General features: G+C 38.7%; 3 protein-coding genes and 1 long non-coding RNA gene across 4 annotated transcripts; all 4 read right to left on the bottom strand.

Annotated features, from left to right (window-relative positions):
* Window positions 1-3529: 3529 nt before the first annotated feature.
* Window positions 3530-7901, bottom strand: LOC140934663 (monocarboxylate transporter 10-like). Its single transcript, XM_073384248.1, has 4 exons — window positions 7667-7901; window positions 5639-6261; window positions 4375-4744; window positions 3530-3711 (listed from the first exon to the last, which is right to left on the bottom strand). The coding sequence occupies exons 1-4, from the start codon at window positions 7899-7901 to the stop codon at window positions 3530-3532; spliced, it is 1410 nt and encodes a 469-aa protein (XP_073240349.1).
* Window positions 7902-9716: 1815 nt separating this feature from the next.
* On the bottom strand, window positions 9717-11447 carry LOC140935695 (uncharacterized). Its single transcript, XR_012165237.1, has 2 exons — window positions 11261-11447; window positions 9717-10075 (listed from the first exon to the last, which is right to left on the bottom strand). It is a non-coding gene; the product is annotated as an uncharacterized lncRNA (long non-coding RNA).
* A 4620-nt stretch (window positions 11448-16067) lies between these two features.
* Window positions 16068-17881, bottom strand: LOC140935696 (melatonin receptor type 1B-B-like). Its single transcript, XM_073385267.1, has one exon. It carries the CDS (start codon window positions 17732-17734, stop codon window positions 16673-16675), a length of 1062 nt encoding a protein of 353 aa, XP_073241368.1. The 5' UTR covers window positions 17735-17881; the 3' UTR covers window positions 16068-16672.
* A 1841-nt stretch (window positions 17882-19722) lies between these two features.
* On the bottom strand, window positions 19723-24210 carry LOC140934664 (uncharacterized). The gene is made up of 4 exons (XM_073384249.1): window positions 24128-24210; window positions 22990-23206; window positions 22380-22517; window positions 19723-21495 (listed from the first exon to the last, which is right to left on the bottom strand). The coding sequence occupies exons 1-4, from the start codon at window positions 24192-24194 to the stop codon at window positions 19959-19961; spliced, it is 1959 nt and encodes a 652-aa protein (XP_073240350.1). The 5' UTR covers window positions 24195-24210; the 3' UTR covers window positions 19723-19958.
* Window positions 24211-24627: the final 417 nt, after the last annotated feature.

Here is a 24627-nt window from a genome sequence, read left to right on the forward strand (position 1 = left end):
TAAAATCAAAATTGTCCGCTAAATATAGACCTACACCTCCACCTGTCCTATCTTTACGTGGATTGTGGACAAAGTTATAACCTGAGATATTGGTATGATGCGATGAGTCTCAAAGCCAGGTCTCAGTTATACCAATAAAAGAGAACCTCAACTCTAGATTCTTTAGCAAAGTGGTTAAGCTATCCAAATTACGATGAAGGCTACGAATATTAAGATGCAGAAGCGATAAACAATTATTGACTTCTAATATATTTTTCTGATGCAACATTTCATTGAAGTTTTCTTCGGTATAATATTCGCAGTCAACTAACTCCGTGAAGAAATTAGCATCAGGATCATGATGGCTAGAAAGGCTAAATTTTTTATAGGTTTCAGATAATAAAGGATTAAACCTGAGGCTAGCTAACCTATCGGGATCGTGACGTATAGGTCCATTTAACTCCTCAAATATAGCCAAACGAAAGTCTTGTTTGTTTAAATGAATAAACGGTAATTCTTCCATTAATGAGTCGAACAAAAAACATTGTGCAATATACTTATCTTAATCATTTGAAGAACAGGAGGGCTTATCACGAATGATCAAACGATCTAAGATAAAATATGCTGATTTTCCTGCTTGCTTGGCCGCCTTGAGCTTCTCCAATTGAGGTTTTCTCTTTTCAAGCGTCGCTTGCGAAAGATCTTCGCAAATAAACAGTCCTTCTAGTTTTTCCTTTCTTGCCTTTCTTACTACAGCTTCTTTCTGCTTCCAACTACTCAGTCGGCACACAATAACTCTAGCTTTGCATTAGCTTGGTTTTGATTGATTCCCCCAGACTTTCTAAGCTCAACACGGTGTGCGCGCTCGATGTCAACTTCAATGTTGAGCTTCTCCTTGATGGCGTCCTTCACTTTCGTTTCAGCCATTTCCCAAGTCTCGCTAGCCGATTCTGGTATACCGAATACTCTGATGTTGTTCCGTAACTTTTAGTGGGGGTGTCAAATGAAGGTTTTTAAAATGTGTAACTCTAAGGTACAAAAAAGTAAAGCCACTGGATGTAAAGGCAATCCCCCAGTCCACTTGGTGTTGTTTATCACGATGCACAACGTTGTAAAGATTAACAGAGACTTCGCGCACGAACTAAGCTGATTACGTTGCTAACTCGTTACCGCAAACATTATTACTTGCTTAGTAATCACCACACCCAAACAATCTAAGATAACCGAATCGTTGGCGGCCCCTTGAGCTGAAAGCTTTCGTCTGTGAGTAACTGGCGGCACGCATGCGTTTTTTTTTTAAATGACGCAGTGCCTCGGTTGGGAAGATACAATAAAGCCCATTGCGTTCTCTCCGCCATTTAGTAAGAACTCTCTGTATGCGGCCCTATAGCAGTTGATTGACAGCATTCCTCCGCGTCTAATTAATTTATACACTTTAAGTCGAGTAATAGAAAAGTATTGTATAGGAAAGCGTTTTTTTATGTCACTCAGCAGGAATCTACTGATTCAAGCAGTCCACAAGCGTCAAGAGAGTCTTGGTTATAAATAGTGTTGGGGTCACAGTTGATGTCATAAATGCAAAACGTTTCTCGACCGATTTCCAGTATTTGTGGAACGAGAAAAATGTGTTTCTTACATCTGATCGTGCCTACCTGTTTAAGGGCCCACCCACGGCACTTCTTGTTTCTCTCACAAACAGAGAAGCAGGTCTTTTGTTTACTCCAAAAGGTAGCACTTCTAGTGACCCGCTTACAAAAATCAGGTAAATCGATATCGATCTGGCGGTGTATTTCTGAACATTGAAGAGTTTTGTAGAGGGTGACAAACAAAGCAAAAACCAATTCATTACTGGTAAAGAGGCAAAGAAACGTCATCATCTGTAAACAATCCCAAGAACTCACTTAATTCGCACTTAAAATAGGGTTCGGTCAAGGGGTGCAATCTGTAGCTCGACTTGTGACTTAAAATTAACTGGTAAATCACCAAGACCCTGTGATCAAAGCTATCCATTTGAATACTGTACCAAGGCCATACGATGTTTGCTTTATTTTCTCATTAAATAGTATCTTATCTCGGGCTAATGTTGAGTACTTTTAGATCTCAACTTGGATTAAAAATACATATTTCGTTCACGAAGAAATAGATTCTCAGCAGACTACAAGAAACTATGAGGACGTTCAGAGTATACTTGTAACAGTAAACCAGTACTAAGACTATGTTAACATTATTTTGCGGTGCCCGAGAGCTAGTGCCTAGGTATTGGCAGAAAACGGTGTGTTCACAGATTGGGCAACTGATTAGTGTAACTGTTTGCGCCATTTCGAAAATTGATGAGCCGGAATAAAAATTCATATTTCTTTCACGAAGAAATAGATTCTCAGCAGACTACAAGAAACTATGAGGACGTTCAGAGTATACTTGTAACAGTAACAGTAAAGTAAACTTGTAACTAGCGCAAGGTATTGTGGTATACTAAGGAGTAAACAGACTGTGATCAAAGTGCCTGGAGGGCTCAGGCTAAAGAAAACTTAACAGTAAGGTGGGCACCGTGTTTGTGAACTAAAGCACCGGTCCTAACTTGTTGAAGTGAGGCCCTTCTGGAAAACACAAGATAAACTAAGTCTTTCCGCAAATACACGTATTGTTGCCCTCTCCTTCCCCCCGTGTTGGTTTCACGTGTTTGCTCAGTTGCACGTACTCGTAAGCGTAATCACTGAAACGTCTTCGAAATCAGCATTGAAGGAAAAAGGACAAAGCAATCGTCAAGCACGGCCTTTCAACAATTATAACCGGGAATGTAGTTCGTTATATTCAATCTATGATTACATTTAAGACTGTACCTTCCAGATCTTAAGAAAATGTTTCTGTGTTGTTATTGTACTGCGCGCATTAGCTCGCATCGCAATTATCAATACCCTCTCGTTAAGATGAGCACCTCTATGAGACGGGCATCTAGTGGTTTTCCCCGGCTTCCCTTCGGTTTCTTAGTCGTTCTAGTGTAACTTAACTCTCTACCAGACGGACAGTTCCCTAGCTAAGACGGAAAACTGGAGCTGTTCCCATGGCGTCTGTCTGTCTGTCTGTCTGTCTGAGAAGGTTGATTGAATTGTATCCCGGTAACGAGCAGACCATGGTTTCAAATAGCGTCGAGCTACTTTAAATCGTTTCTGCTGATAAGGAGGTAACACTGCAGCATCTCTTTAATCCTTTAAACCTTAACAATGATCAGAATTGAATCTATCCTTGTTACATCAGTGTTTTATAAAACAATGTGGTCAGGAGTAGCCCACGAGCTGTCGTCCTTGTCTCCTCGGAGCCACGCGCGGCTAGCGAAAAAGTAAAATTACGCGTGCTCTCGATCTACTGTGTCTCGAAAGAAAAATAAGAGACTTCTTGCAGTCCAGGTCAGGTGAATTAAGGAAATGATCAACACAATATGAGTTTAATTTATACATTAACAACTCCTCATCACTATTTCTATGGGAAATGCCTTGAGACAACATATGAGAATTGAAATTTAAAGGGAAAGGGTTTTAACGGTAAAACTGCATTATACGACAGTTTCTCTCTCTGGCGGAAGCTCATCTGAAGTAAGCTGCATTTCTACGATACTTGAAGTCTTTTTCTTTCTAAGGCAACATAACGCAAAGGGTATAGTTGCTCCAATAAACAGATACATAGCTGACACAGCGAATGCGGGTACGTAAGAACCCGTCTTGTCAACGATTAGTCCTAAAAATAAAAGAGACAGAGATTTAGTAGTCCATTCATTCACGTGACACTCCAGATGATTTATATAAAAACTATCAAGAAAAAAAGTAGACACTGTTTTCACTGCTAACGAGTTTCGGTATTCCGGCTTACCAATGTCTCACTCCCAGGCCCCTCACCCATCGCCACAAAAATCCGCATTTAATAAAGCTGACGTGACCATTCCGAGAAAGGCAATAACATCAGCAATAAATGCCTTGGTTAAAAAGTGATTAGCAATCTTAGAGCATTTGATCCGCGAAGAATTGTTACGGCTTTTCTAAACACAATGGGAGTAGTGATAGTAATCGCAATAGCTGTTTGCCCATTTTAAGGACTAACGCCCCTTATAATTGCCATTCCCGGCCCTTCTCCGTAAAATCGCCCTTTCCCTTGGCTAAGCTGGTAAATATGACCCTTCTTCCTTCCCTTCCTCTTGTATCACTTTTATTGTAAGGATATTACATGCATCAAGCTTCTTTTGTAGCGAGACGTTTTTCTTGCTATCTGAAAGAGCAATTCCTTTAGTTGAATTGTCTGCTAAAAAACGTTCCCGTGGGAAAAACGTAATAAAATAAGCACCCCCTGAAATTGTAACAAGTGCCCAGACAATTAATCGAGTCCCCTTATATTTGCTAAACCTACCAGCAATCGGTGGCCCCGCTGCTATGCTTGGTGATGTTACTGCCAGCCAGAAGCCAATAGCCTTTGATGTAAGGTGAGGTTTGACGGAACCCACGACCTGAATGTTAACTGTGCTGCCAAACAGCCCATCACAGAAGCCATACACCAGGGAGTAGGCCAAGAAGTAAGAGTACGAGTCTGCTCGCGATAGAACACACATAGCGGCGCCGTTAATGTAGATGGCAGCTTGAGTGATTAGCTCCACTTTAACACATTTGAAGTCACATACATGCCCAACAAGAATTCTTGCTACAGCAGAGGTGAGGCCGATGTAACAAAAGAATATGGCTGACTCATCGGGCGGTACTCCCTTTTGCTCTGTATACTTCACCTAAGGAGTATTAATTTTGCAATATACATACTCAGCGAGATATAGTCGCTGTAAAATAAGTTCTCTTACGGTATGTTTTCTACCCAATAAGAGGCCGCGAACGATGCCAGCAGCCAAATCGGTTCCTGACGATGTATGATTTAAATGTTTTGTTCACTACAAATGGATTTACCGCCAGTTTTCCCCGTTTTTTGCCTGTTCATAGCATCCAAACGAGAGTGACTAGTTGTTTGTATCGGAAATTTAACTCGCTCGCAAATCCTTCGCACGTTCCACTTCTGACACGAACTGACTCGCCATCGAACAAAATCACAAAAACCCCTTAGTCTACGACAGAGTGATAATTTCTGGAAGGCACATCTATGGGAAAGAAGCATGGATGCTGGGTCTACCGTTTAGCGTGTTAACTCAGCCGGGAGACGCCATTTAGAATTTGCTATAGTAAAGCTCTGCGCATGGAACGATGTTAAAACCGCTGAGAAAAGTTAAAATTCATTCAACCTACATTCTCGCTTCTGTGTGAACAAGGCAAAAATATTGAAAGGATTCGTGTGAATGAAGAATCCTGTCAAATTTTTCAGCCGGTCCAAGGCAGGAGCCAATAACTCGGGGCGAGCTACTCCTATAGTTGCCTCACCGTGCTTTCACAGACTTGTTTTATTTTTAGATACAGCTTAAAGCAATTTTTCCTTCGTGGAAGCTCCGTTCCTCCTATGAACGCATTCGAAGTTTGAGATATCAAATCGGAAACTAAACGTCATTTTTAGATATGAAGGTTTTGCTAATAGGTTTGTGTGGATTCAAAGATATTCTAGATTTGCGCCAAAGTCGTTTAACTATAAAGTGATCGATAAAAACGCCGTGACAAGAAAAAACAAAAACAACAACAACAACAAAAAAAGAAAAAAACAAGCAATAGTTTACCAGTAGAACTTGTGGGACATATAATCCTAGGTACGTTACAGCTGGACAGGCCGACCAGATAAGGAGTACTGGATTTGTGAAGATGTTCTTCGTCCACGATGATTGTCTTTCACATATTGCATGAGGTTGTTTTGTGTTTGATACTCCCTCAAAATTTGAAATTTCTTTTGCTGTGAGTGGATCATAAATTAGTGCAAAGAGGCAAATCAATGCAGCCAGTCCTGCCATAGCTATGAACGTCTTCCTCCACTGCAAAGTCTCCAATAAGAATTGTAGAAAGGGGCCCATCACCAGTAAGCCTCCTGCAGGACCGCAGGTAATAGCACCTGTCGCCAAAGAGCGCCTTTTTACAAAGTATCGAGGGACGATGACAAAACTTGCAGTATAAACACAGCAAATCCCAAAACCTACTATCACGCTGAATGTTAGGTACATACAATATATGCTAGGCGCTTGTGACGTCATTAGCAGTCCTATAACACATGCTAAGCCACCTGAAATAGTTGTGGCGCGACAACCATGACGGTCACAGAGACTAGAGGCCACTGGTCCAAGAAGACAGCTGACTGACATGCACAAGGATCCCACATAAGCTGCAGAGGAGAATGGTAACAGCGGCCCCAATTAATTAACAGGTTGTGTAATTTTTTTTGTTTTGTTAGGCTGGTGCTACGTTTAGCCGAGTTCGGAGTTTGGAAAAAAGAAAACGAGGATCCGTAATATACAGCACGAGGCGAGAAATACGAGATAACGAAAGTAATAAGGGGCCGTTCACACTTGATGCCCGAGAACTAGTGCCTTGGTACCCGATTCGTAACTGTGTACACATTGGTTTCATTTTGTTCAGTGAGACCCGAACCCGGAAAGTTATGTGGAGTGTTTTGGGACTAAAAGAAAGCGTGCGCAAAAAGTGACCCATTGCCCACTTAAGTACACAGGTACTATCTCTCTACTTGTACTCAGGGACCGCCACCGTGCACTGGCGTGGGTACTTGAAAAACCATTATGTTCACATCAGAACCCCAGCAAGAACTGTACCTGGGCACCGTGCCGGGCATCAACAGCACATTTTGAATTTCAGAAACGGTGTGTGGCATAAAGACAAGGTCCAAACCGTTTGATATTTACTAGCCTGTTCCAGGCTCTCAGATATTGGGGATGACGCGTAAGTGAAAAGCACGCGAAAATATGAGAAAATATGAGCGCGTGATTATTCAACTGCGAGGATCATCTCCACTTTCATATATCTTTATCCGCAGTTAATGTGAGTCATTTCATGTATTTCCATTCAAATAGGATTAGTTTAGTAAACCCAACAACTTTTCTCGTATATACTTTACTCTTTTCTGTACATTTCTTCTTCGTCTTAGGACGTGAAACTTCCTAACTTCACGTTTTCTGTTAAACGTTTACACAAGACAACGGTTTTCTTCTTAACTTAGATACAGACCTTAAGGATTAATTATAAGCTCCAGAAAATTCGCTAACATTTAACAAATTGAACTAGATGGAAAAAGAGCGATGAAGTTTGAAATGTGCGGGTTAATCTCGGTTGCTTATTAATAAGTTTTTTTAATGCTGCTCCATACCATCAAACTCTGTAAATTTGTTTTGAACTTTTTCGACGAATAACTGAAATTCAGGTTCTCGCGCGAATCGACCCAAAACTTAAAGAAGTTACTCATTAATAATCTTCTATGATATCCCAATTTCTTGACTTTATTCATCGAAAGGTTGTGGATGCCATTCATTTTCATTATAATCAGGAGGAAGCCATCTGTCGGTTTTTTTTTTTGCCTGTTTTAACTTTTTTCTAGTCCTATCCGGATTCAATCTCGTATCCTGAAAAGAGGGCAGCTAATTATGTTTTGTTACATTTCTTGCAGGTGGCGGGAATATTTATTCAAAGCAACCATGGTACACCGCAATTAATATTTAAAAGTGTAAATAAGAGATAAAATAAATGAAGAAAAGAAGTTGAAAGGTTGTGTATTTTACCTGTTGTAGCAGTATCCTCTTTGAAATGATCGAGAAGAGGGGGCAAAAGTAGTCCAAAGCTGTATGAATAGCCGCAAACTATGATGTTACAGATCACTGCAGCAAAACAAACTGTGTAGGATTTAAACCCATCGGGCTTGATACCAACTTCATTTAACTTGCTTGAGTTGCCTTCCGCTAGATGACAGGAACTTTTCTGCTTGCAGCTTTGGTATTCCAAAATGAGCTTCTTCATGTCGCTGCTATTTTTACCAATGCCCTATTTGTTTTTCGCCATGGATCATAAAAGGTGATTGCTAACTAACCTCGTACTTACCGGCAGGGCGTTACAAATGATCTAATCTAACTCTCCGGGGTAGCGGTATGTATGAATGCCGGCCAGTGTTCGAGAAAAACCTGTTTGCAAAACAAGGCCTTCTTGGCCTTTTCTTGCTATTTCTTTTCAGACAGGAATAATCTGATAGAAAAACGGTATAAATTGGTAGAGATCCATCTACAATTGTCTCCACCCTTTCAAAGAATTCTCTTTGTTATCATTATGGCAGTTAATTATAGCAGACATTCAAAGAATAGACTTATTTCAGTTTTACCACTTCGGCACTCTCCTTTGGAAACGGTCAGGTTTTTTCTTTTCCATAAAGTTGTCGTTATGGATGAAATATCAGCGATATTTTTTAACCTTGGTTTTCCGCCAAACCTTTGCAGGATAGACTTACGTCAAGTACTTGCTTGTAAGATAGGATATAAAGACCTAACGGCGACGTGCTCTTGAAAAAATAAGTAGAGCTTGATTAAGGGGAGCCATACTTCAGGCTGTTAATAGGGTAGTGATAAGCCGGGCAGTGGTGAGAGCAATCGTTTCTCTTTCCTGATTAATATGGTCCGGGTTAGTATCAGAAGCTGACTTTTGGGTTCAACCTGATCTGTTGCTGGTTTTCCCCTTCAGTCCGTGACGTTTTTGTCCGGGTCCTCCGGTTTCCACTTCTACACAAAAACAAACAAGCCCTGGCATACCCACAGTTTCAATTTAGAAAGTGAAATTTAAGAAAATGATGAAATCTCTCTCATGAAATGTTGTAGCCAGACTTGATGAAATTTAATATCTCCACTGAAACAAACAAACCAAAAAAGCCTACATTTAGTGCTACATGTTTACTCTGGAAGTTTTTGAAAGGATGATTCCATGCGGGGATGCAAGTATGTATCATACATACGTGACTAGTATTATCATATAAGAGTTTAATGTCTATCTGTCGAAATTAAATTTTGTTTTCTTAATAATGTATTCTCGGTAAATCATTTTATTTGACTCGAAAACGATAGCTGAATTTGAATCTAATTTGAAGTACTTACTGGCATGTCAAGGGAGCATGTCAATTTATACTTAAAAATTAATTTCCGAGCGGAGGCTGGATGGGAAGAGGACAGCTGCGGAACTGGCGTACCGATTAAAGGTGCGCACTTAACGATGGATGAAAATTACACTTCATAATAAATGAAAATGAAACATTTTCTGCAAATCTATAAGGTTTCCAAAAAACCAATTCAAAAATTCTAAATTTCGCTATCTAGACATTGTGCAGTAAACAGTCTTGGACTCTGGATTCCATGCCGTGGATTCCGGATTCCAGGTACTAAATTCAGGATTCTTGGTCAGTGGAACATGGATTCCGGATTCCAATCATTAGTAGCATTCCGGATTCCTTGAGCTCAATTCCGGATTTCAAAGCCCAGGATTCCGGATTCCGGATTCCACAAGCAAACATTTTCCGGATTCCGGAATTCGGAGGGCGATAACTCGATTCTCTAGATTGGATGATGTGGATAAATTTAGGTTTCCGGGAAAATGCCCACCTACCCCTCCCCTAAGCCGTCATTTTGCCCTAAGCGAGAAGTAAGTGTTAGTGCTAGCTTAGGGGAGGGGTAGGTGGGGAGTTTTCCAGAAACCTAAATTGATACAATGATTTTAGCTATAGCTCGAGAGAAGTGGATATCGAGTGTTACTCAACTTACTTTTACTGAACCGCTTTGCATATTAATACAACAAAAATTCATTGGTATGTTTCTTTTATTATTAAATTTACATCAAGCAATTTCGAAGTCCTCTATTTTTATACGTAAACCGGTTGCAATGTTCATTTCTGAGTTTTATTTCTATCATTTTTTGCCTGATACTTTACAGGAATCCATACAGAAGACCTCTTCATTGCAGTACTTGTTCCCAAGACAGTCTCGCCGAAATAAAGAGCAAAGCTCATACGAGCCGCCATAATCACCACACAGTCTCAGGTATAGCCGACATTCACGGACACACGGTTTATAGTTAACTGTCGAAGGAAGCCTATTAGCTCTACCACGAGAAAGGAGGGCGAAAAACGCGATGACCAACGCGATCGAGGATATTTTCATCTATAAGACAGAGAGAGAAAGTAAGGCATATTCATGAAATGTTGAAACAAAATGAATTGTTTCGATGCTTCTAAATCAAGGATTTAATAATCAGTCTAACTTCCTTTTATGGGCAGTTCATTTGGTTCCAAAGATACCGCGAAAGTCAAGCAATAGCCCAGTTTCGGTTTAGTGATCATGATTTATACGGCTTTGCTCCGACGCTGAGCGGTATAAAACAAAATTAAGAAATTGCATTGAGTGATTCAGGGATTGATAATTCATTTCTTTTGTTTTATTCCATTCAGCCTCGGAGCCAAGTATGAATTTTGATAATTTAAAACTGGCGTATTCCAAACTCTATGCTAAAAGGATACGAACACCTCGTCTGCAACGTGGACATCAGTAGACCACTATAGTATATATTTATTCTGTTCCTTTGGTGTTCTTTAGAACATGGCGATACTGACACTTACATAAACGCAAAAATTAATCTTAAAAGATCTATAATTCAATACGCTTTTTAGTAAACCATAATCATGCTAAATGACTGGAAAAAAAACGACGTAACCTTTTTTGTCATTTTCGACGATCCCAAGGCAACCCAACCCCACCCCCCCCCCCCTCCCCACGTGTTTTCAGTAACAGCAGCTTACTTGTAAATTATTAGCTTTCTAACGTATTTATGATTGGAATTAGTTAAAAAGCCATGCAGCGTATGCACTGTCTTGCTTTATCCGTTTTTAAGCTGTTATTCGGTCTTAACGATTCTGAATCTGTTAACAGAAATGACCCTCTGCATATACTATTACTTAATCAGTTAATCCTTATATTCGATAAATCAATTTACAGATCCTTCATTTTACCCGTATTTAGAAATCTGAATGACACCCAAAAAATCGACGTACAGCATACAGCATACAATGATCTCTATTAGAGAAACAGATCACTTCGGTTCAGCTTTCTTTCTAGGTGATACGTAGGACCTTATACCGGTAACTTCTTGTTAGCATATAAAATTACAGAATTTCAGGCGAAAAGGCATTACTAGATCTGTTTGATTTTAAGCGGCGCTGGATCTATTTCATTGATATAAGAACAGTTCCCCGTTTTCCTGGCATTTAATAAATGACCAGATATTTTGTGTTAAACACCGAGTAAAACTCCTAGCTTGTTGGTCTAAGTATTTCCCAGGTAACATCTAACCTTTGAGCGCTCCTTGTTTTACTGATACAGTAGAACGTCGTTCTGATCAGTTGAATTTCTCACCAAGGTGGCTTGATTTCAGCGTAGTACATTTCTGATTGAATTAAAAAAGGCTCGTATTTAAAGGGTGAAAATTAATCATGGAAATAAAGTAGATCAAGATAAGACCTTCTGAACGCCTCCTGCTCCTTGCTAATAACAGAAGGCAAAAGTTGCTTGGTGAGAGTAATCAGATAATTTTTTTGTTTAAGTTTTCCTTAGCTGGGCATATGTCGTGTCAAGCCCCTCTATCTCGGTTGAAATTCAGCTGAGCATCAGTCTTACATCTGCTTGTTATAGTGGCAATGAAGTGAATGATGTAAATGAAGGGAAAAATTCCTCTTGAAAGGAGCTTTTTGATCAAAAAGGAAAGAAACTTTAGGACTGAACAAGACATAAATTTTGCTAAAGTAAATTGCTTTCGTTTAAATTGCCAATTCCTCAATGATTTTTAAAGTATTGGTGATATTAAACTGTCCGAATGTTTCGAAAATAGGTTTTTTTATCTAATAAATATGCTTTCATTTTACACTCCAAATATTACTATAGAAAGATGTCAAACAAAAATATTTGCGCTTTGAAAGATAATAATAAAAAATCATCCAATTTTATAAATAATATCCCTTTTTAAAAGGATATTATGTATGTCAATAGCATATTTTCCTCCGCTTCAAGTCTTGGCGGATAACATTGTTAGCAATTTACCCTCTGGAGGTCACACGCATTTTTTGATCAAAAATTACCTTTTAAGTATCTGAGAAAATCAGTGACAGATACGGGAATGAGAATGAACTTTTCATCTTTCCTGAGATGTGTGTATTTCCATGAAAAACAGATGTGATAGAAAACATACACATAAAACACTCAGTTTCCGAAAACATAAGATGTTATTTTAACAATGTGCCCACGCTTACTTGGAGACTTAAATCTATCGTTTACTTGCCATCGATATTTTGCAGGAAATTCCTAAAATTATGTATTAATCATTTTATTTCCCCTTGTTTTTTAATCATCAACCAATCTTAATCTGAAACGCACGCTGAAAAGACCCACAGGAATAACAAATGTGAGCCTACACGTACGGTTTGTTTGTGGCATATTGGATTAATAATAGAAACAACAACAACATCAACAAAAACGTTTATTTCAGGGGTAAAATATTTCCATTTTTGGCTTTTTTTTGATTTATTAAAGAAGATTTTTGAGAGCTATATAGGGACAAAGTTGATTTCAGAAATGGTTGGGTGAGTGAAAAATTATCTATCCTCAGTTGATGTATCCGCGAGTTCATAATTGCTTTTCTACTCACTGATACCCCATACTACCCCTTGCATTATATGACATTTCTTCTCTTGTCAGACGGTCTTTGATTCGTACTAGGGTCACTTTTGACTAAACCAAAAGGCTAGACAAATAAAGACGGTAAAATTGATTACAGAAGCGAATCGGGGTTGTGGTGGTGGCGGCGGTGGTGAGGCGGGGGGGTGGGGGGAGGTGGGTTGATGCCTACCACAAATGACGAATGTTTCAAACCTGGGTCCTTTACGATTTCATTGTCACGTAGTCGGCGTATCACGACAGAACTGGGTATCGCCTGAACAACGACGTGGCTGAGGTCATAGTATTGATGGCCTTAACGGTGTGCACTTTCCTGGATCAACCCTTGAAAATGAAGATTGGATAAGGCCATACAACGGTTCTCGCAAAAATGCTGAAAAGATAGGATTTTCTTAGTCTCTATGGAAACGAGATAAGATAGCTTCTAACTCCTTCAAAAATCATAGTAGTGTTTATTTATTAAAATACATAAAAGCTACAGACATTACTGATGAAGCAAATGTAACGTCGCGTTAAGTCCTGTAAAAGGCAAATACTGGCAGTATTTTCGAATATTAAGAAACTAAGGCTTTTGATCGTTGGGACGCACTGTATTAAACGTTTTGAATTGTGCCCTAAAAGTAGAAGTAAAATTGTAACTTTTAAATGGAAAAAAAATGTCAGTACAAAATAAGTCGCCGAAATAGGAAGCCGCAAAAAGAGGAAAAAAACAAATGTAAGCAAAAATCGCAAACAAGAAAGCTTTCAGCATGCTTGCAGCAAAAATGAAAAAAAACAACAACAACAACAACAACAAAAAAAACAACAATAACAACAACAAGAAAAAAAATAGCCGCTGGAAAGGGTAGATGTTGTTTTAGCCTTATTAACGCGGCTCAGAGTTTTTAATACCGTGCGACTCGGAGATTTAGAATGTCGGTATTTTACCGAGATATCATGACATTGCATAAAACCGCTAAATTTTACATTACGGACATCTAGGCTGAAAACTGCAACATTTTAAAGTTTTTAGTTTTAAAAAGTGAATCCAAGGTTCAGATTTTGGAACGAATATTACATTTTTTTGAGCTGAAAGGTTATCTTCTTTTTAGTAAACCCTACTCTGAAATTCCTCCTTTCTTTGCGCGGGACAACAAAAAGAAGAATAAACCGATAAAACCTACAAACCTGCCAGATGTTTGAGTTATCAGAAATCGCTGAACGTTGCATATGTATTAAGTGGCATACGGCACAACTAAGACATAAACTTAACCGCAGTACGACATGCCAGATGCTATAATCGAAGAATATTCAAAAACGTTTTCAGACTTATCATTTGTAGAAAACAAGAATATTCCGGGCTGCGCTGGTGAAAAAATATTGTTATAAATTAAGAGAGTATATAGTTTCGATACATTATGGCAGGCGTAACGAGAAGAAATCACTTTTTGTTGCTTAACCGATGAATGTTTTCCGTGGGAAAACGATAAAAGCAACCGCAAAAAAACAAAAAACAAAAAAAAAACAAAAAAAAAAACAAAAAAAACAAAATATATATATATCTATATAATTGTTTTTTTCTTTTAATCTAGCTTGGTTACAAAAGCAGTGACGGGTGTGAAATAGATGTGCAGCCAGAAACTTTATGAAATCCAGCGAAGACAGTCGAAACAAGGACAACTCAGAGTTACCAAAAAGACATCGCAGTAATAAATGAAAGATGTTTTCCACAAATTAAAAAAACAAACAAACAAACAAAACAACAACAACAACAATCAGAACAATGTACAGAACCTCAAAATAATACCGAGACTGGGTGCACCGTGTCATGTGATGTACAGCCGGCACCAGTATGAAATCCTTCAAAGATAATCGAAATCAAAGACAGAAAAATTACGAAGATATCGAGCAAATGTCTCAAACGAATATCAAAATACAAATTCTCCGCTGTTGTTGCTGTGCTTTCGTTATTGCTTCCTGGGAGAGATGTTCGGACCGTATCGAGCAACTCATTTTTCTTGATCATATCCTTAGGCTCTTAACTGATCGTTGATTGGTCGTGGACTGCAATGGAAAGGGGATAATAGATCCTCATCACCCGTACGGTTAAAAAACACTTAAGCCTGAACGCTTGCATCCAGTCTTACCCGACAACCTTTAAATACGCTTGCGGTGGTTAAATTGCCGGGCTATTTCAGTAAGTAGCTAATTAGAGAATATGTGTGCTATTCAACAATTATTCCTCGACACCGAATGCGCTCTGAGTCAATAACCCACGAAGCCGAAGGCCGAATGTGCTGGTGACTCAGAGGCCATGAGGGCGAGAGGAATAATTGCTTTAGTAAAATACAACTAGTTGGTCAAAAATATCGAGACAAAACAACTTTAGCTAGCAAAACGCGATTCAGCCGCCATTGTTTTGGTGTTCAAAGCCGGCGCTTTTTGCTTCTAGCGGGTTATAACATAAAGCCTAGTAGTAGCTCAACCAATCAGAACACAGCACTGATAATAGACCACTAGTTGGATTTTATTAATGACTAATATATAGGAAGCCGATGATGGTGATTTTTTTGCAATCTGATTAGCTGTATATAGCTCAAAGGTATTTTGGCGTAAAAGTGCATTATGAACGAGGACTCATTCGACCTTCATGCATAATCCGCTTTCATCGTTGCTTTGATGAACTTATGTAAAATTTCATTTAAAGTTTATTTAAGCATAAGCTGATTTCAGGGGCCGATTTCCCCAACAGCTTATCCGTTATCCGCTATTTAACAAGCCCAGAGCGATTCCGCCTTTGATTGCTTATTGGTCATTTTAAAAATTGTTTACTATAAAATAACTGCGTTGAGTCAGGCTGATCTGAATTCCCTGATCAATATTAGTTCTCCTATAGACCAGCAGGATAATGATGATTTCTGTAGTCTACTACCCAGCCATTATGTGGTTCGTCACTCGCCAGTTGCTTTCTGACAGAGACAGAAGTGCCATTTGATATCAAAAGATGAATCCTCTGCTTTTGATCCCGGGCTCTTGATCCTGTGCTTTCTCTATTGCTTCAGGGGAGAGATATTAGATCAGCTCATCGCCCTAAAGTTAAGGTTAGGACGTATAAAAGGTTTAAAATAATAATTTTTAATTGATAGAATAAGCAAACCAGAACAAACGAGTGATGCTGGTGAAACATGGTCTAGAAAAGATAGAATAACATATTAATAAATAAGTCATGTCTGCCCTCCTTCGTTAGTGCGAATAAAAAAAAAATCATAAATATGGTTTAAGTTTTTTAAAATTCATTCTCCAAAATGACCGCGATATAAATATATATGGAACACGTTTTTTTAAAAAAGCCTATTGTACGTGCTTTCCAACAATTACAATATTTAATAACAGAATTTGTTATAAAGATCAATTAACGTCAGGCAGGTAAATGAAAAAAATGTTTATTTATTTCCTTTTACTTAATACAAAATTGAATTAAATTACCACGACTCCCAATTTTTAAGGCTAATAATAGTAATAAAGGAACTTCATTCTTCGTAAGCTGCGGTTTCCTTTATCATTTTCGGAAAACATTTGTCTTTTCCATGAATATGATTTTAACGTGAAATAAATCTTCAACAATCTGTTTCTTATTCAATTGTTTTAATCTGACATTATGGAAGCTTAGTCTATGCAAATTGCCAATAAATGTTTCAACCTATTAGAAGGCAAACTATCCATAAGCCACTATATATAATTGAAATGACAGAAACACCTGCTAAACATTGCTCTTTTTGTAATTTGAAAATAGCCGAATATATGGACATCAGCGCTTCTGAATCCTATACTTGGTCTATATAATAAAACAATTACACCCATTCACTCCTGTGTTTGACTTTACTTTTTGAGTTCTAAAAATCCCGAAAACGTAAATAAATGTGTTTTATATAAAATTTTAAAATCAGCTTTGAGTCAGTAGTATTGCAACTCCTCCGTATATTACATAATTGTGCTCATTCTAAAGAAGCGAGACTGTAACCGTGTAAATGATAAGGTACGTAATGGGTTAAATTTTCAACTTTTGGTTTCATTCTCGGCGTATTGCTTCTCCCTGAATTCTGCACTGTGGCTTTTATCGAATGGGGGCATTTCAGAAGTTACTTGAACGGCGGAGTCAGCAAAAGACACTACACGTATTGTAAAACACGAGGAAAACAATTCTGTGAAGAGATTACGGATTTCTTTTCTGAAACTTTGAGTTCTTATTCCATAAACCACAGGGTTACACATGCTATTAGCGTAACCAAGTAGTAAAGTGCTAATATCAATTATTCTTGGCAATGGATGGGGATAGTAAACATCAAAAAACATGGTGATGGCAAATGGACTCCAACAAAACATGAAACAAGCAACAACAATCAGCAAAGTGTTTGTTAACTTCACTTCTGTTGGTGTCATTCTAAAACGCTTTTTGTTTCTCTTATCTCCAAGTTCGCTTTCCCACCGTTTTCTCGCAACATCTCCGTGGTCCTGAACGCGTTTTCCTGCTTCTTTCGTAAATTTCAAAATGTGAAAGTATGAAAAAGACATAGCTGTCAGGGGGCCAAAAAAGCATATTGTTAGCATGAAGTACATGTAGTAAACATCGGAGGCCCAGGATACAAAACAGAATGATTTTCCAGGGATGTAACGATATTCCGCCCAGCCAAAAAGAGGGGGGAGGGATATCAACGAAGATATAAGCCATACAATTGATCCAAAGATAAAAGATCTCCTTGGAGTAAAGATCGATTTGTACGTTTTCCATTGCACCACGTAAAAATATCTGTTGATAGCTATCATAGCAAGCGACATTACAGACGAAACGAACGACAACATTGTGGTGAATCCTAGAAACACGCATGCGGTTCTTCCAAATACCCACCGTTGCTCAATGATCGTGGCGACTGTAATCGGCATGTTGATCACTGATACAAGTAAATCAGCAAAGGCTAAGTTGAGAAGAAAACCGTTGGAGATTGTGCGAAGGTTTTTCCTTCTCGTGACGACGAAAAATAAAGTGAGGTTACCAAGAATTGAGGTTGTGCAAAAGAAAACAAGAATGACGGCTTCAATGATATCTGTTGGCTGTGCCATCTCAAGAACATCTCCGCCTTTAATATCACAGTTGAAGATGGGGTCGATCGCTCTATGGCTGAATGCTTATTAAGGATTGCAATATTTAAATGACCGACTGAAATAAAAGTTTACTCAGGTGGACATTTATGTTTTTATCCTATAGTCAATATGGATATCAATCCCGGTTTCTATTCTTTTAATTAGAAGATTTTAACAAAAGCTTCAATAATAAAAATTTTCTAGCTTATTCTTCACCGAGAAGTTTGAATCTTCTTCTTTTTTTTTCAAGATTTTTATCACCATTCAAGGATTTCTCGTTCAGCTCGGCCTGTCCAGGTGTCAATCAATTGAAAGTAATATCAGATAGCGTGAAGGACAAAAATTTTAAGCAAACATGAATTTTCAAATTAGTATGAGAAAATGAAGTACTTATACAAGTCAACTGCCGAAACGAGACCGCATAAAGGTCCCGTCCACACGCGTTTTTTTGGGCAGATTGGCCTTCGGCCTTTCGTCCACACGTGTACGGTCATGCACCGTTTTTCAAATCATGGCAAATTGCTCTCTAGAGCCAAAATTTGTAAAATCTTTGTTTCCGTACTAGAATAGACGGATGAAAACAGATATTTTTTTGAAGATGTTGGAGTCACAGCATTTTTAAGGTGGCTTTTTTTGTTCCACGCGATATTTTAGCCACCTTACCCCTTTTTTGAGATTTCTAGCGTAGTTTAATATATATTTTTTAGGTTATTAAAATGTTCTAGGTTGCTACAGTGGAAGCTGGTTATCATCACGGGCACTAAGGGAACATGCGAGGAAACCTGATGGTCATTTCGAGTATTTTTCTTGAAACCCGACAATGGAATCCATGTCTCTATTTTGTACTGATGCAGATAGCGTCCGTAAAGCGAGGTTGACGATATATGAGAGTTTGTGACTCAAGACACAGAAACGAGTGTCCGTTGTCCGTATTAACCTTTGTCCGTATAAAGAAATTTAATTTTTTGAGAAAGTATTTGAGCTTTTCGTCGGGAAAAAAGAAACTGTCCGCTATATACGAGTTTCCGTATTATAAATGGGTGTCCGTAGAGCGGAGTGGCACACATACATTCCAGAATGCTACACAATCAGTGGATGGGGACAGACGAAACAATCATTTTTAAATGATTGTATCCCTGTTAAATGTTAAAACATGGACTTCAAAAACCGAGGGATTACTGCGCTTTTCACAAACATGCGAACTCTAAAGTTCAAAAGTCGCCTTCACAATTGCGTTTTTCGCTGCCGTCAATCATAATTACGATCACAAGCAACGAACCTTGAAACACAGAAACACACAAAACGGAACGAAATCCACCAATCACAAATCACAAACCATGACATTTTGAACCCGTTAAAGTAAAGTTTTGTTTCCTAAGAAATCCGTTAAGATGATTGACGGCAGTGAAAAACGCAATCGTCAGTTGGCTTTTGAACTTCAGAATTCGCATGTTTGAAAAGCGCAGTAAACGACTCAATAAAGACCCACAAGCAATAGATCGTAGATCCAGGGTTAAACCAGCACATAGCGGCGTTGGTTGGTGAGACAACTTTGGTCTGCTTTTGAGAAGAATAGAGGGAGAATTGGGGAATAATGTAGGCCCAATTCGTATAAAAATATTCATTTTCAACAAAAGCAGGTATGAGTGGATGGGGACAAACGATACGTGTGGACATGATTAAAAAAAGACGAAAAAAAAAAAGCAGAAAGCAGATTATGAAGTGTGTGGAGCAATCACACAGTTAAGAGCTCTACTCCCTCTCGAGGACTCGAGGTAAGGTAGTTTGGTCCTCAACAAGCGGTCTTAGAATTATCTAAAATGCCCAAAGAACACCTGTAGAAATACAAAAATTAAAGTAATGTGTCCGTAATATCTGTGTCTATTTAGATATACATCAATCACATTCATCTCTTTCACGGAAACATATGAACACATAATTGACCAGCTCACAACATCAGCGGCTTCATAGCTCAGTTGGTTAGAATCGCAACAGTATCGCTAAGGCACGGGGGTTCAAACCCTATTGAAGTCATGAATTTTTTTCAGGCTTCGTACGCAATTGCATAAATTGCGTTCACAACTGCGGCGATCATTCTTCATTTGATTTGATTATTTTGTCTTACTTGGAACTGATCTGTTGACAGCATGCGCAGGGCCAAATCCTCTTAAAAACACTTACCACAATTCGTCAACTGGAAATACTACACATGTATTGGCCTGTACTCTGGAACCTCGGGATTGGGGTTCACAGCAGAAGGCTTGTCATATAGATTGTTCGGTGCATAAACACTATCTTTTCTGGCTCTGTGGGATTCACTGTCATTTGCAAAATAATTATATAGAATATTTCTTGATGAATCGAAAGTTTGCGATTTATTCAGTTGTATCGTCGGAGCAGGTGCACTCGGTGGCTTAATTCCGTATCCATAATTTGAATTTTTAGCTTGAGAGCCATCCGGAACGTGTAATTTGGTGACATTTTCTTTGTTTGTTGAAGTTCTTTGACTTGTTGAGTTAATACTTCTTTTTTCATCAAACGATTTGAATTTTTCTTGCAGATTTGTGAGTAATATTTGTACAAGTGTGTCTCTTTTGATTGGAAAATAGAATAACTTTTCCTTTTTTCTGAGTTTTTTTGGTCGTTCGTCCATCTTAGACGTTGTATTTGGCATCTGATTTGAGTTGAAGTTTGGAGCGTTTTCATAGTACTTTGGAAATTTATAACTCACAGATTTATGGACCAAGTCCTCTTTTCGAGTTTTGGCAGTTCCTAATAACATCAAAGGAGAATGGCCAATAGGGACTCTCCCTGCTTGGTTGGATAGCTTTGTATCTAAGCCTGTAGATGCGATTTGATTGGTAGGTTGAGAGACTACACCAGCATGCGCAGTATTCTGGCCCCGGCTATCTTTCCAAAGTTGTGATTTTACATCTTTTTGGGAATTTAATGCCAAGCTGCTTTGCTGCCTAAGCGAGGTTCTTTCTTGTGCAGCCGTAAGAAGTCCCCCTTGTGGTATTATTGGCTTGTTTTGCTCAAAAATGCGATTTTGAGGCTGTGGGTATTTTAGGGTAGGCCGGGAATTAACTTGTAGATTACTCCGTTGAAACAATGAACTTCCCTTTTTTGTTTCTTCATATGTACTTTGAAGTGTTGTGTATGGAGAAGAGTATTTATAAGGAATTTGCCTTGTTTTAAAGTTTTTACTTAATTCTGCTCGCCCGGGTGGTGCAATGTGCGAAATGCCCATTCCTCTGTTTGTCAGAATATTTTCTCTCGAATTCGGATAGCTGGTTTGAACATTTAATTGTTTATCTATAACTGTTGAATCAATGGCCTGACGCTGTTTGCGTTCCTTGTTAGTAAGATCTGGCTGATAATTCTGTGATTGTTGTATTAATTCTCGTGGTTGCCATGTCTGTTTCCCTATCCGCCATTGTTGTTGCAATAACAGTAAATTTCTCTGCTGCTGTTTCTGTTTTTGATCCTGTTGGCGGCCCTTTTGAAATATTTGTGGTTGATAATTTTGTGGTTTTACCATTAATCTAGTTGGTGTTACTCTCAGTCTGCTCATACGCCATTGTTCTGGCAGCTGTAAATATTTTTGTCTTTGCTGCAGACGCTGTAGTGATTCAAGCTGTCGATGTTGTTCCCGAGTGTCCAGGCTGCGATATCTTCCCACTTGGTTGTTACTATTTTGCTGCTGCGCTCTTTGAATGTAGTTAAACATCTGAAGATATCTACGATAATGAAAACAACAAGTCTTAATGTAGGTCGAAGTGTTACATTTCTAGTGAAGGACAACCCTGATTCCTTTTGGTAATTAAATAGCGACTGTGCTTAATGTTTTAGTTCCGTCACTGGGCAATCCACAAAAAATGGCGTGGGCCATTTACTTTTTATCGCTCCTCAACGAAGCCCTCTTAGGAAGGTACGTATGCCCCTTGTCAGAATTTCAAAATCCTTTATTTCAGGTATTTTGAGGAGTAATTCATGTGTCTGTCGGTAGTTTGCTATTGTATTTGCGCTTGTCTTTGTCGCTGTCTCAGTTTATCAAAGCATCTTTTTTTTGTTTTTCGTCATTTCATCGTATGGCTGATCTACTGCCGTGTCAGTTATCAGAATTAAACCCTAACATTGGGGTGTGCTTAGGCTCGCGGCAGGTACATCTCCTCAAAAAGCGGATGGTAACCGAGCGTAAGGTATGCTATTCGTGATAGAGTGATTTTCCTAAAACACTGCTAATTCTTCTTTGAAAGGGAGGAACTTGGGACCAACCAGTTTCGGAAGAGAATCAATTCCGCGTTTTTTGACGGTCGAACATGCACTGTCGGAGTCTTTGCAATAATTACGTCCCTCTCAGTATATGATCAAGTGGGAATTTAACTTTAAGTTGCCAAAACTAAATGATACTTTACTGTAGCAGCATGATGTAATAAAGAAATATTCTACACTAAATAAAGAACTAAAATTTATTCAATAAATCATCCTTGGAGATCCAGGGGCAGTCAGTATTTCGTGCCGTACCGTTTCCTCCGACCCGACTGACTGCTCCTGGGTCTCCGAGGATGGCCATCGGAAAACAGGGCCATCGCCTGTATTTATATTCCCACGATAACGTTACCTTGCATCTGGTCTACCAAGTTGTACCGGCTGTTGTTGGTATTTGGGAGGAGAAAAGCCAAAATGCATGCCATGCAATGTTGCAGCGATTTGCGCTCTGCGACTGGTCATGTCATTTCCTATGGCATGGTTTTCGGAGCTAGGGTAAATACAAACCAAGCAAAATCGAGTTATAAAACGGGATGACTTATCACCTGACCGGCTGTTCTCTAAATATTTCAATAAGACATTTTGTTCCTTTACCACAACAAAACTGATTAGTGACACCGTGATGAAAATCGTTTAGCCCTCCACGGTGATTTCTTTGAACTTTCTCACTTCAGCAAACAATGGAGGCTAGGCTTTACAGGTGAATCTTTAAGGACTCAGCTGTTGACAGTTTGACATTTTGCCCGTCAAAAGCAATGAGGTAATTACTAGGTAGAAAAAGAATAAACTTGACCAGTGCTAAATTATTCTTTAAAACTAGGTTTTAGCATAAAAGGGTACTAAGCGAATGAACGTGAACAACAGTTTCAAAAGGTGCTATTAAGATATTAAATATGCTATTGAAAACTTTAGTATACGTAGTACTTTAACTGTCACGGCAAATAACTGAAAGTTACGTTTACCTCTCTTTTCTTACACAGTCTGGCCAGGGGACTTTTTCTCCTTCAGGATAAGTAAACCAGTTCCCTGTTATGGGTCCACACATGTACATAACAGCGGGTTTGGATTCAAACGTAAAGCCCTCATTACACTCCGGAGTACAAAACAGTCGAAAAAGGCTATCGCAAACCACGTGACCGTTTTTGGGCTTCGGGTATTTCTTACAACGTTCAATGGACTCTAATGCAAAGAAATAATATTTTGATAATTAGAGAATTATCATGTAATTTTATTGCAAGTATATGAACTTTATGAGAAAGGTACCAAATTTCTGTAGCAGTATAATGAAATGCGAGGAATAAAAACTACAGTTGGATGAAAGATGTTTTCATCGGCAGTTCAAATTCTTAACTAATTAGAGACTATATGAAATAACGAATATACCACTATAATATTTTAGAACTGCTGGACGAAGAATTAAATGTGAAAAATATGGTTGCAGTTATACGCAACTTTTGCTGTGCGAAAAGGACGCCTCAAAAGTTTCAGGCGTTCGGGCCTTTGAACCCTCAATACCTCTGCGATACCGGTGCAGCGTTCTAACGAATTCACTGTAATAAGTCGACTCTCGGAGAGCAGGTTGCATCTATAACGGCGACAATCCCGTTCATATCTAAGTTAATACTCGAAAATGCTAACTACGAAAAGTTGTTACTATTGAGGTCGAGATCCTATGGTATCATTCGTTTCCTTGGGCTATTAGGAGTATGTGATATTTTACAAAACGTGTTTTTTTAGAATGTTGACTATGGGCGCAGTTGAGAGTTTTTGGTCTCGTTTCCTGTCATAAATCTCAGTGAGTTGTATATTTCTCACCAACCAAACGTCAAGTTACTAATTAGATTTTATTTGGGTGTAGTGAACCGCCTTAGACTTTCAAGGTAGACAGAAATAGACTACACTAGTGAGACTTGACCGGAGATATTATATTTGAGCCAAAAACGATCTAAACTGGTCGGTGAAACGCCCAGACAAGCCGGAGTACATGGATATTGCTCGCTCCGCGTAATGGGCTCCTGGATGTCATAATTCACTAACTTTGGGGTAGGTTAGGGATTAATTTAGGATACTTTGCAACATAGGTTCAGTTCAGTGACTTACCTGCTAACCTCCATAAGTAAGCTGTCAAGAAAATGCTTGCCAACCAAATCATGGGGGCGTACGCCATTTGCGTGAATGAAAAAGTCCAGAATGAAACTGAAAGGTCATGAACGACAAAAAAGGAAACAAATTAATGAAAAATCAACGAAGGCAATTAACTATGTTCTGTCAAAGATGACAGTTTTTCTGTTAGATAATTGCAGGTATCCTCTTTATTTTATTACTTACGGCCGAAAAGAGTGCGAAAATAACCATAACTTAACTCCATGAAACTCACGCAAAGACAAAGATCTCTTTAATTCAATGATACTGTACTTTGTTTCTTGGTTACTTTTCTTTTTTTGTAGACGTCAGCTAACTAAGAAGAGTTAGGTAACTACTCAGGACCCTGTTGTTCTAAAGGTGGATAGGGTAATCCACTGAGGAAATCCCCATCTGGAGGATAACGCATATGGTCGTCCTAACTCTTATCCAGTGAGTGGTGGTTTATCCGGCGAATA

The sequence above is a fragment of the Porites lutea genome, chromosome 4 (genome assembly GCF_958299795.1).
Source record: "Porites lutea chromosome 4, jaPorLute2.1, whole genome shotgun sequence".
NCBI lineage: Eukaryota > Metazoa > Cnidaria > Anthozoa > Scleractinia > Poritidae > Porites > Porites lutea.